The sequence below is a fragment of the Podarcis melisellensis genome, assembly GCF_964234715.1.
Source record: "Podarcis melisellensis genome assembly, chromosome: 2".
Lineage (NCBI taxonomy): Eukaryota > Metazoa > Chordata > Lepidosauria > Squamata > Lacertidae > Podarcis > Podarcis melisellensis.
Genome location: NC_138529.1, coordinates 65648161 through 65660282, shown reverse-complemented (window position 1 = coordinate 65660282; position 12122 = coordinate 65648161). Strand labels below are relative to the sequence as shown.

Here is a 12122-nt window from a genome sequence, read left to right as displayed (position 1 = left end):
AAGAAAAAAAAATGTATCACCGGGGGCAGGGGAGGACACAGATTTACATAATATTTGTATATGCTAATTCATATAAATAGATGGAAATTTGAACGTGTGTGTGTGGTGTATATATCTTTAAAATGTGATACATCTCATCACATTGGGCAAGACTATAACTAGGTGATCTGAAAGTCTGCTCAATCTTCTGTCCAGGCATTAAATATAACAGGCAATTTCAAAGACCCGCCTCTCCCTTATAGTTATTTATTTCTGAACTGGACTTGGACCAGACAGTCTTCAAAATAGGGGATCGTTCTCAGCAGAGTAGGACACAGCACTACCATATCTCACCCCAGACTGGGAGGACCAGTTTCTGCCTTCACCTATTCCCTGCTTCCTACTCTTTGATGGGGCCAGTTCCTGGATAGCGTATTGAGACCTTTCCAAGGTCCACTGGTTTGGTTTCTTCTCACTAGTGCAAAATTTCTAGTTTCCAGTCTGCAATACTACCTTCTAATTTGGAAGGCCTTCACCCTAATAATAACTCTGTTTAGTGAAGGAAATACACTTTCTACTTGTTTAGGGGACATTATATTCAGTCTAGCACTGAAAACAACTGCTGGTTTTCTACCATAGTTCACAACTGGACAAAGTCCTGCTCCTCCCAGTTCATCCTGTTTTCTGAATCCTGATCCCAGCAGGCAATTCTGAATCGCTACCCATTGTTTATTTACATGTTACTTTTCTGCCTGGGGAATTTTGTATTTCAATGTTACCATTGTCTGTGGCTGTTTACCCGCTGGATGCGTGTGGTTTACATGTTAGTATTTTGTATGATTAAAGAAATGGAAGGAACACAATACCCTGAGCACCCTACTCATAAACAGAAGCATCTTTAAAGACAAAAGTGCTGGAGATGTGGTGCCTTTGTTTAGAAGTGGGTTGCAGAATGTTTGGGGTTCCTTCCTTCTGCACATGATACAGAAATACTTTGCTAGCCTGTCACTGAGAGAAACTAATCTTACTACAGAATCTGTTCTGGAAGTCCGTTTGACTTCCAAAACATTCAAAAACCAAATTGCGGCTTCTGATTGGCCGCAGAAAGCTCATGCAGCCAATCAGAAGCCACAGAAGCCCCTTCAGACGTTCGGGTTCCAAAAAAAATGTTTGCAAACCGTAACAATCACTTCTAGGTTTGCGGCATTCAGGAGCCAAAACGTTTGGGATCCAAGGTATGACTGTATTACAACTGTAACTCCCATTTACAATGCATTTAAACATATATACTCAGAAGTCATACTACAATCAATGGGTCTTATTCCCAGGTAAATGGATATTATGCAAGTAGCCTTTACATTTTTTAAGGTGTTTTTTTAAAGGAAACTGCCTTTAACTTTGATATTTTTGGTAGAATAAGATGACATTTGTAGACATGGTAGCCCTTTCTGAGGTGACGAATGCTGCCAAATTTTAGCAGATAAATGCTGCTACACTCTAGATAGATATATGCAGGTTTTTGTGTGCAATGAGACTTTATTTAAGGAGAGATCCATTTACCCGTCTATGGTTTGGTTGTGTGTAGAATTTATATGAAAATCGCATATATGATTGAGGTGTCCCTGGTTAAATAATATTGGGGGGGAATCAGAGGGGAAATGACAGAAGTCTTTGAACAACAGCTTTCTTTGGGTGGGCGGATGGAGTTCATTTATCCTCCACCATGACTTTGGAGGGAATTTGTATAACAACACACATCACAGAGTGTACCCTAGATAAGAAAGCTGCAACATTTAAGCATTGGTACAGTAGCTAAGGAGTTATGATGAATGGAAGTGTTTGAGAGGTTTTGTTTGTTTGCTTCCTCCTCAATTGACATTAAGGTTCCTTCAGCATCCATCACAAAGCACCTTTACTGGAAATAAAAAAGGAAAGCCTTGGTGAAGTTATCGTTAATTGGAAATAGAGCGCCTGGGAATAACAGTTTTAAAGAGACAAACAGTCTGAATCTGATGTGGCTCCAGGGTTTTAGGAGCAGCCTGATTCACTTTTCCTCAGGAAAACACCGTTTTACCTTGGAAGAGTCCCAGATCTCTCTGAAGCTGCCTGATTCATTTTAGGTTTCGGAATCTGTCCAGACCCAATACACACGCCTGCTAATGACTTTATTCTGTTATACATCAATGTAATTTAAACTTTAGAATAGTGTGTTAGTTTACAATTCTGAGATTCACATTCTGCATCCACCTGTAGTTGAAGATTTCATTGAAGATATGACTTGTCCATTAAATAACAAAAAAAAGTGTTATAAGAGGGATAATATCTGTTTTGGTTGTTTGGAATTTTTTTAAAAAAGGAATAAATCAGAGATGTTTGGGTCCATTTGCAAGCCTTTTCCAGAATTGCTCTAAAATTAAACAGGCACCTGACCCATATGCAAAAACCCATTCCTTTGCCCCCTAAATAAAATTTTAATCAAGTTTATGTTTAAAAAAATTATCCTTTTCCCAAACTGATTGTAAAAATAAAAGTGCGAGAAAATTCACATTTAAATACGTAAAGTATTTTCCTCCCCTAATGTGCATATAAAAGCATATTCTGCTATGTTGTCTTTGAGCCAAAAACTACATTAGAGTACATGGGAAGTGTGAAAGCCAATAGATAAACCAAGTTCTGAGCCACACTTTAGGCCCCATCTGCATTATACATTGAAAAGTGTATCATACCACTTTAAGCACTCATGGCTTCCCACAAAGAATCCCGAGAAATGTAGTTAAGTGTGCTGAGATTTGCTAGGTGCCTCCCATTCCCTCTCACAGAGCTACAGTGTGGTTTAACTGTCAATCCCTCTTCACTCAGGGAATTGTAGATCTGCGACGGGGAAAAGGGGTTCCTGGAGGAGTGGGAGCAGGTATGTTCTCAGAATTTTTAGAGAACAAATTCATCAGGCATCCCTGCCAGAATTGCTATTAATGATTATCGCCCGCCTCTACCACACAAGTAAAAAGTTTATCTATTTGTAATTAGCAAAGAGCGGGGCTTTTTTTCTGCTGGAACTCAGTTCTGGCACCTCTCAGGTGGGCACCACTGCCCTTCTAAGAGAGCGAGGGAGCTGTTCATGGTGTGTTCCAGCACCTCTTTTTCTAGAGAAATAGCACTGGCCAAGGGAAAGACAGACAAGCAGACACATCTGTTCTATGAACTATACCAATTCCTATTCCCCAGTCCACACACTATCTCTAACTCTAGTCTGTTTCCACACATTCAGCCTACGCTGGAGATGTTGCTTTTCACTTGTTTTATTTAATGCCACTTTTCTAGTCAAACTACTTGCAGTAGTTTTTTTTTGTAAAGCAGAAGAAGCCTGGAATTTTGCAAAATGAAATGGTATCCATTTTTACAATTTATTTTTTTGCAAATAACCTCCTTGGCCAATTAGCCAACACGTTTGCCCCTAACCTTCATGCATGCCTTATACTAGCTAGCACGATCAATCTTTTCCTCCATTTGCGGAGCTTGTTGAAAACACACTCTTGACTGTGAGTAAAGATATTTTTAACTATTACATCCAGCTCCCCTTCTTGGTAATCTATTCCTTTAGGGAAGGGCAGGCCAAACTGGTCAGCTGCTTGGCTCCTACATTCTGGAAAACTCCGAAGAATTCTCCAGCAAGCCTCTGGGGCAAAGCAAACTTTTCCCCAAAGAATAAGGGCTTCTGAGAGACTTTGCCACATAAGGGCCTGTCGGAGGCTCTGAGCAGGCATCAGTTGACAGGGAAATCTTTGCCTCCCAACAGATGGCCAGGCTTTTCATTTCAGCAGGCAGGAGACCGAGCTCAGGATTCTGCCAGCATTCCACGCGGCAGGGCCAGCTTAGGGCAAGAGGGATTTAATGTCCATGCCCTTCATAGCTGGCGAGCTAAACGATGAGCTGCTGACAGGAGAGCCATCGAGTGCTCATCCTCAAAATGTAAGATCCCGAACTTCTCTCTCCCCCCCCCCCAGCCCCGGCCGCATTTCATTTTTCTTTGGTAGAATTAAAGTCCTCTTTGCTGGCCTCTCAGAATCCATTTTGGCACAAATACAAACCACCTTTTGGTGGCAAGCAGTTGTCTGGATTTGAGATGCCATTATTTGTGCTGACAGTTCTTTCTGCACATTCAAAGTCACAGCTGGCCATTAGAGGCTTAGAAAGCCCTTCTCTCTCCCCCCCCGCCCCCCCCCCCGGTCTGCAAACACCAGCTAGTGCCAGTTTACTGATATTGGATATCAGGCTGCACTTGACGGGACAATGCAGTAACTTATGTCTGTCTTTAATTTAGTGTAAACAAACAGAGCCCTTCCAGCCCTCCTTTCATCTATGCTGGGGGTTCTTTGCATGTGTTTATAACACACAATCTGGAGTAGACACATTTACATGTATGCTTTCGTAGATTTTCACGGGTACAGGAATGCAGGTTTTGGTGTCCTCGGGTGTCTTCCCGTGTAAAAGTTGGGGTGTCTAGGCGACGTTTCGACGAGGTCTCACTCGTCATCTTCAGGCTGGTGCTTAACAAGAAGCCGAAAGCACCAGCCTGAAGATGACGAGTGAGACCTCGTCGAAACGTCGCCTAGACACCCCAACTTTTACACGGGAAGACACCCGAGGACACCAAAACCTACATTTACATGTATGGCTATATTATCATCATTAAACTAATAAACCCATACGTGAAGATTTAACAACTACTCCAAATATTTCATGGTCTTCCCTAGTTATGATAGAATTTCATGTATTTATGGTTGTGTTTTGGGCGAGACCTCCTCCTGGTTAATTTTTTTAAGTTGAGGTGTCCCCCCCCCATTAAGAAAGTAGCCCATAATCTGTGGCCAGCTGTTCCTCAATCTCTAATGGTGAAAAACAGGGAAATATTTTTTCGTCCGGTTTCTATCTCTTTGCTTTATAAAACACAGCATTGTTTCTTGGTAAACTGTGCCAGGGACATGAGACTGCTCCGCTGATTTGCGCATAGTGAGGAACTCAAAGTATCCGGCATTTAAGCCTTTTGTGTACTGCTATTTCTGTAAGCAGAGCTAAATTTCTTCTTCACTTTTCCGTTCTGGGTGTAGGTAATTTGCCTAACTGTGTATTAATCAACACCCAAGCTGTAATCAGAAATTGGATTCAGCTGACAGCAATTTACAGACTGATTGGAGGTGTGCATTATTAGCACTAGAGTCTTTAGGGTATTTCTCATTTGTTTATGGGAAGGAGTTAGGACACTGAAGTTGTTGGGCAAATCTGTGGCATCCTGTGGGTTTGGGAAGAAACCTTGCAACAGGTTTGTCCTAATACCAGGAAGCAGCAGGAGTGTCAGGAGAGCTTCGGAAGCTGTACTTATTTGTGAACAACTCAGCATAGCAGCTAAGAACTGCTACATAGGTAAGACAGGCTTCAACTAGTTTCCACTGAGCTATGGAGGGAGCCATACCCAGGGAAGTGAGTTTCTACTACAGAACAAGCATGTCTCCATACAAAATCAAGTGCCTCTCTTATTTTGCCAGCCCTTCAGCTGATCCTCTATAGGCCATATACATTTGGCTTAGTTGTTCCTAGGGCACCCCTTCATCCCGACAGATGGCACTAAGTAGATGAGGGGCCTCCCACTTGAGGCAGGTAGTGTAGGAAAGGATGTGGGGTCCCCCCCTTCTCTTTGCTTTGAGTGGCAGCTAGCTTCTCCCTCTACGCTATTCTATAGGCCTCGGCCAAAAGGATGTTTCATGGGAGTAATAGGAAAGGAATATTTGTGTTCATGCTGGTATTTATAATTACCCATGAGTGTTTGTGGCTGGAGCTTGCCGAATCACCCTTTTAATACATATTAGTAGCATCCCTTTCCCTCCCCAGACAAAAATGTAAACTGAATTATGCAACATGTTGTATTCTTTTGTTAGAATTAATTACAGATTAAAGTTTAGATTTTAAAGCAGCATGATGTACGTTGAAAAGAGTGCTCTGTGAGCAAAGCATTGTATTGCTGTATAAAGTAACCATCAAAGTTTGTTGATGGCCTCTGATTTGAAATATGTATGTGGTTTGCATTGTATATAGATATTGTTGTAAACCACTTTGGTACTTTTTATATAGCGATATATATACAGTATGCAGTAGCACCTTGGCTTACGTTACCCTTGGGTAACATAAACTTGGGGTTGCGAAAGCAGCGAACCTGGAAGTGTTTTGCCGCTTGTGCATGCACAGAAGCGGTCCCTCCAGTTGTGGAAGCTCCAGCCAGAGCTCCGGAACGGATCTCATCTGCAACCGGAGGTACCACTGTGTGTGTATAATAAATAATAACAATAATAATAATAAATACAAAGAAGCAACACTCAGTAGATCTGTTGTAATATTTTTGATATGCTTTATAATTTCCTGCTAGTTTAGTGAAAGAGGACTTCATCCTAGCTAGCACATTTTTTCTTTTGTTTGACAAGAGTCCATAGTAAGAACGCCTATTTAAGGCATCAAAGACCACCCAACTGCATCTATATAATGGTATCTCCCCCATTTATTTAAGTATGTTTTCCTGTTGTGTATCAATTTCCATTCATTACTGTAGTATGGAGGTAGGGTGAGTGAACAATCTTGTTTCTGCTGTGGGCTCATTCCATCACAGGTCATGGCAGGGTGAGAGTGGGTGGAGCTAGTGATGACTATAGGCAGAGCCAGAGACAGAAGTATACAGGAATAACTAAAATAAATAGTTATTTATTAGCTTCAATTTTCAAGTTAGCTTCAGTTTTCACAATGGCTACCACATATTAGAATACCCAATTTTTGCATGTGTCCCCAGAAGTGAAGCCTACTGGGTTTGATGAGGTTACTCTCAAATATACAGAGGCTTTAAAAAAGAAGAAGAAATACAACAGATCAACACAGCTATTGTTCTAGTGACAGTACTTTCTGACTTTTGTGTGTCCCCCCCCCCCACTTGTGCGGGTGTGTGGCAGCTGCCTACCAGTCTGTTTTCAGATAGTTTCAGTGCAGGGGTGAGAACATCTCCCCTAAGACATACGACAAGAAAAAACAAGTAAACCAAGAACAACATCAACATCTTCATACCACAGAGGGGAGGAAAACAGTTTATAAAGCCAGGATAACTAGTAAGGAGACAAAATGGGAGGCAGAAACTCTGATAGGAGTTGGGGGTTTAGGATTTAGTGCTTAGGAGCCGTTGAAGATGACATCTTTCATTGTTATTGCCAGTGACTGCCATCTCATCTCCATATTCCTCATACTATGAAAATGCACTGAAATGATAATACGATTGAATAATACTAACAACACTAGTATCATTACTAGGGCCATTTTTATATTAAGTAAAATGCATAATGATGGTAGCAGCAGCAGTTTTGCAACCCAAGATGCAGGGCCACAGGTGAGAGAAGCAATGAAGCTGCAAGCTTACCTTGAGAGAACATTTAGTGTTTAACGCCTTAGCTGAAATCACACGCACTCCCTGTACAGTATTACATGCACGAATGTTTTTCATCATAAACACATTTTGGAATTCTGTAAATTATAGTATGTGGGAGCCAGAATTGTGACAGTGAAAAATATGCCAATTTGTCGTCCCCAAATGCATAACTGTTTCAAGTAGTAGGGAAATATGATCATTTCCGGAATTCTGTAGTTGTGACTGCCAGCCGTCAGACTCCATGGAAATGGCGGCTTCATTTTCTCCTCTGTACCCTTGTTGTGTGATGAAAGTTTCAAGAGGCATGTTTTAGAAGACAGATAATGACTTTGCTTTTTGGCAGAATAATTTTGTGTTAAGTTTATGCCTATTTTTTTTGGCTCATTGGTCTGGTGTGTTAGAACTGTGAGAAGACCGTCTTTATCCATGTGGTACATGTGGACAGACAATTTTATATAAATTGTTTGCTGGGTGAGCAAGGGGTGTATTGGGGCAACTTGTCAACAACTGGTATACTCAACACGATATCCTTTTTTCAACAGGTTCTTCTTGAAATTTTTTCTTAAATGTAACCAGAACTGCCTAAAAAATGCAGGAAACCCTCGAGACATGCGAAGATTTCAGGTCAGTGTCACTCCCCCCCCTTAAGATAAATAATGTTTAAATGATGTGGGCTGGGAAGATTGTCAACCTATGTAAAATGATTACATAGTTCTTTCGGAAAGTTACGTTTTGCATTTTATCGTTGTTCTTGGCATTTTATTTTGATGCATTTTCTGTGAGTCGCTTTGGTTCACCCTTTGAATGGGGAAAGGTGCGATATAAATTATAAAAAATAAATAAGAGTTGGGATATGGGGGGAAATGGCAAGGACTTGCATTTTTAAGCCACCAGGCTTTGCTCTGCGATCAGAAGTGTCAGAATGCCAGCTCGAAAACAACGAATCTGATCTAGGTTGGCCCTTCCCCTTTCAGCACCTGAGGCCAAATGCCAAGATGCCACTTCCTGGTCCCCCCCCCCCCCAGTGCCGGATTTATGTATAAGCTAAACAAGTTATAACTTAGGGCCCCACTCTCTTGGGGGCCACCAACAAAATTAAAGGAGAAAACCCCCAGTATGTACATTTCCAAAATATAAGATAAAAAACAAATAAAATAAAACCTGCATACAGCAGCAGTGTTTTGTGTTGCGTAGGCTCCTATGATGTAAGTAATGGGCCTTGCCTGCTAGCCTGCTCCGTAAAATATCACTGGTTTTCTCATTTCTATATATAGGGTGCCTACATTCTGCATTGCAAATGGCTTTAGATACCTATTACGTCCATAAATTACCTTGTAGCATATATTCAACACAAGAAGCAGCGACAATTTGTTGTTGACAAAGGACAGCTGGACATATAAAGGGCCCCATTACCTTTAGTAGCTTAGGGCCTCATTGAACCTAAATCCGGCCCAGGTCCCCCCCCCCCAGGTTGCAAGGCAGCGGCTTCTCTTTTGGCTACAGGGGTGGAGGCGTCTGTGCCGTCACCAGAGAAGTGGTGGCAGTGGGCCAAAGCCACTAGAGAGGTGAGCAGAAGTGGCAGCAGCACTGAGATCACATCTCTCATAAGTGGCTTTTACATTGTGTGAAAGCTCAAATATAATGTGGAGCTTGGCAGTCGTGAAAGCAGAATAAACTGCCATGTGGATGCAGCCAATGACAACAGAGAATTACCATTAAAAACAACAACACAATTTAATATATGATGAGTCATGAAAGTCACTAGGTAAGCTGGAAGATGATGCTAGATTTTAGCAGTGGTTCCCAGCCTTTTTGGTACGGTGGCTCAGAAATCCAAATTTGCTTGATATGGTAACCCACTGAAATATTGTCATATGAATTTTGGACCTTAGGTCATTGGCAGCTGTCTGTTTTGTTCCCCTGAAGTGTAAGTTTGCCTATTTTAAAACCATTTACTTAGCACCCATATTAATGTGGAATTCATTGAAATATTTATGGTACCGACAGTATTCACAGTTTTGTTTATGGGAATACAAGACTAGCCTTTCTGACATTTGGTTACAAGTGTGAACATAGCATTATAATGTGCCAACAAAACAAAAAGCTGTAAGAGTTGTAACATCATACCAGTGAAGGATTACAAGTGATAATTAATTTGTGTTTACTAATAAGGCCACTTCCATAGGAATTGCACCCCACTTGCAGGTCACAGCCCACAGGTTGGGAAACTCTGGACTGTAAAATTACCTGAAGGAATACAGATGCTAGTTCTCAACTGATTTTAATTTCTCAAATCAACAAGCTAAACAAATGTTGCCTCTTGCTGGTTCTAAAACCCAAATTGAAGAAAAATAATATTTTATTCATTCTCTCAAGTCTGTGCAAGCTGTGACCTACCAATATGGACACACTAGCTGCTTGACAAAACTTCCTCTTACTGGCCTAGTACAATTCTGCCTTCAACACTAGCACCATTCCTTTGCATGTTGATGGGGTATTGGATGATTTAGGATGGGAGGCAGATGTTGTTCCCTACTGGCTTCTATTGGTGGGGATGAGGAGAAGTGAGGCAGCCTCTGCTGCTGTGGAGTACCCAGTTTCACTGTAATTTGTGGATATTTGCAACTGCCAGTTCTCCCACCGATAGAAGCCAGTAGTAAGCCCCCCCCCCAAATGGGGCAGTGTGGTGTGCCAGAGGCTTTGGATCCACAAGATCCAATCCCCTACTAATCCCCCACGTTGTGCCAGTCTGGATTTGGTACAGCCCCCCCCCAAAAAGTGTAAAAGAATCACCCTCATCTTCTGCCCAGGCCAGCTGGGAGGGAGGGTTTTGGACACAGTGCTGGATCCACTGATTCTCTCCACCCCTTGGTGGCCAGGATTTGGATTGCTCTATTACTGAGCTCCTGTAGAATGCCTGCATGGCTGCTAGTGGAATCTGTTTAGCTTGATAAGACGAATGTTATGTAGGCTTTGCCTTCTGGGATTGGCAAAGTAAAGGTAAAGGTACCCCTGACTGTTAGGTCCAGTTGTGGACAACTCTGGGGTTGCGCGCTCATCTCACTCTGTAGGCCGAGGGAGCCGGCGTTTGTCCGCAAACAGCTTCCGGGTCTTGTGGCCAGCATGACTAAGCCATTTCTGGTGAACCAGAGCAGCGCACGGAAACGCCGTTTACCACCGGAGTGGTACCTATTTATCTACTTGCACTTTGATGTGCTTTTGAACTGCTAGGTTGACAGGAACTGGGACTAAGCAATGGAAGCTCACTCCGTCGTGGGGATTCGAACCGCCGACCTTCTGATTGGCAAGCCCTAGGCTCAGTGGTTTAGACCACAGCGCCACCTGTGTCCCCTCTTGGGATTGGTAGCCTATCCTATCTCACAGTGTCACACCATATAAGGCAAAGAAGACAGAGTTATAAGGGGGAACAATGGAAAAGACCTTAATAATAACAATCCATTCTGTTATGATCCTCCTATCACACTGTGTGCTGACATTTTCACCTCCATAAACAGGTATGGACTGGAGGTATTGTTCTAAATGTACAGGGTGAAGTTCACAAACAATTATGAAACAAACAAAAGTACCCTAATCTGGTAGGTTTCCCCACCAGAAGAGACACAAGCCTCTTCTGCTGCAGTAAACTCAGATCTTTTATATCAATTGTCCATAAAGTTGGCCACACTTCTGTAAAATCTTTTTTTTTTTTTTGGCCAAATGACAGTGGTGGAACAGCCTGGCACAATTTATTATTATTATTACTGTAACACCGCAAGATAAAAAACAATAAATCACTTAAATACAAAAAATGTGGTTTATTTTGATGGGCAACCTTTATGGTATAATTTATTTATAAAGTATTTCTATACTGCTAGGTCATAAAATATATGGGTAATATGCTACATTAAAACAGAGAACTAGATAGTAACAAGATGTGGATTTTATACCTTCAGTGTTAGAAATGCCAGGAGTAGGCTAGAATCAGTGCTTTTTTCTGGGGGGACGCAGGGGTATGCATACCCCTAAACATTTTGTGAATCTAAGTTTGGCCTCATTGAGGGGCAGTATTTCAATATAAGTAGGAAAATAAGAGTACCCCTAAACATTTTTTAAAAGAAAGAAAGCACTGGCTAGGATTATTTTAAGACAAAGGTGTTTGTGTATTTGTGTTGATTTCCCTTATTTTTAATATTTAGATCTTCCATATGACATAATGGAATTATTAGGCTAATAACCCCCCAATGCATACCTGCTCAAAAGTACATCTAACATAGTTAAATGGGGCTTACAAAAGGTTTATAATTCTAAACACACAAGTAGAAAGCCTCACTGAACACAGTGGGTCTCACTTTTGCGTAAACATGCATAGGACAGCCCTGTTAATTATGCACTTTTTGACTATCAGTGTGCCATATAATTAAGAAAAATGTAAATAGCAAAAAAAGCCCAATTGTTTCAATATTTTCAGTTTAGAGATTACTTAAACATGGAGTAAAAAACGGAACATTCAGAACAGCTTTAACTGACTTTGAAAAGCTAGTAAATAACCATTAAATTCTTAAAGGACTATTATCCAAAATTTATTGTCAATTGTTCTGTTAATTACCACTCTGGACTTAATTTGAAGCTAAGTTGGAAAAAATGCTTGATAGAACTCTTACAGCGTATGGTTGGAACAAAATCTTTG

The 12122-nt window shown here is 41.3% G+C and overlaps 1 protein-coding gene across 8 annotated transcripts in view; it reads left to right on the top strand.

Annotated features, from left to right (window-relative positions):
• Positions 1–12122, top strand: part of EBF1 (EBF transcription factor 1) — a 375555-nt gene that overhangs the window by 235874 nt on the left and 127559 nt on the right. For all 8 annotated transcript variants that reach the window (XM_081901052.1, XM_081901048.1, XM_081901051.1 and 5 more), the window contains exon 7: positions 7978–8059. In XM_081901052.1, the coding sequence (XP_081757178.1) occupies positions 7978–8059 (82 nt within the window). The remainder of the gene's footprint in view (positions 1–7977; positions 8060–12122) is intronic.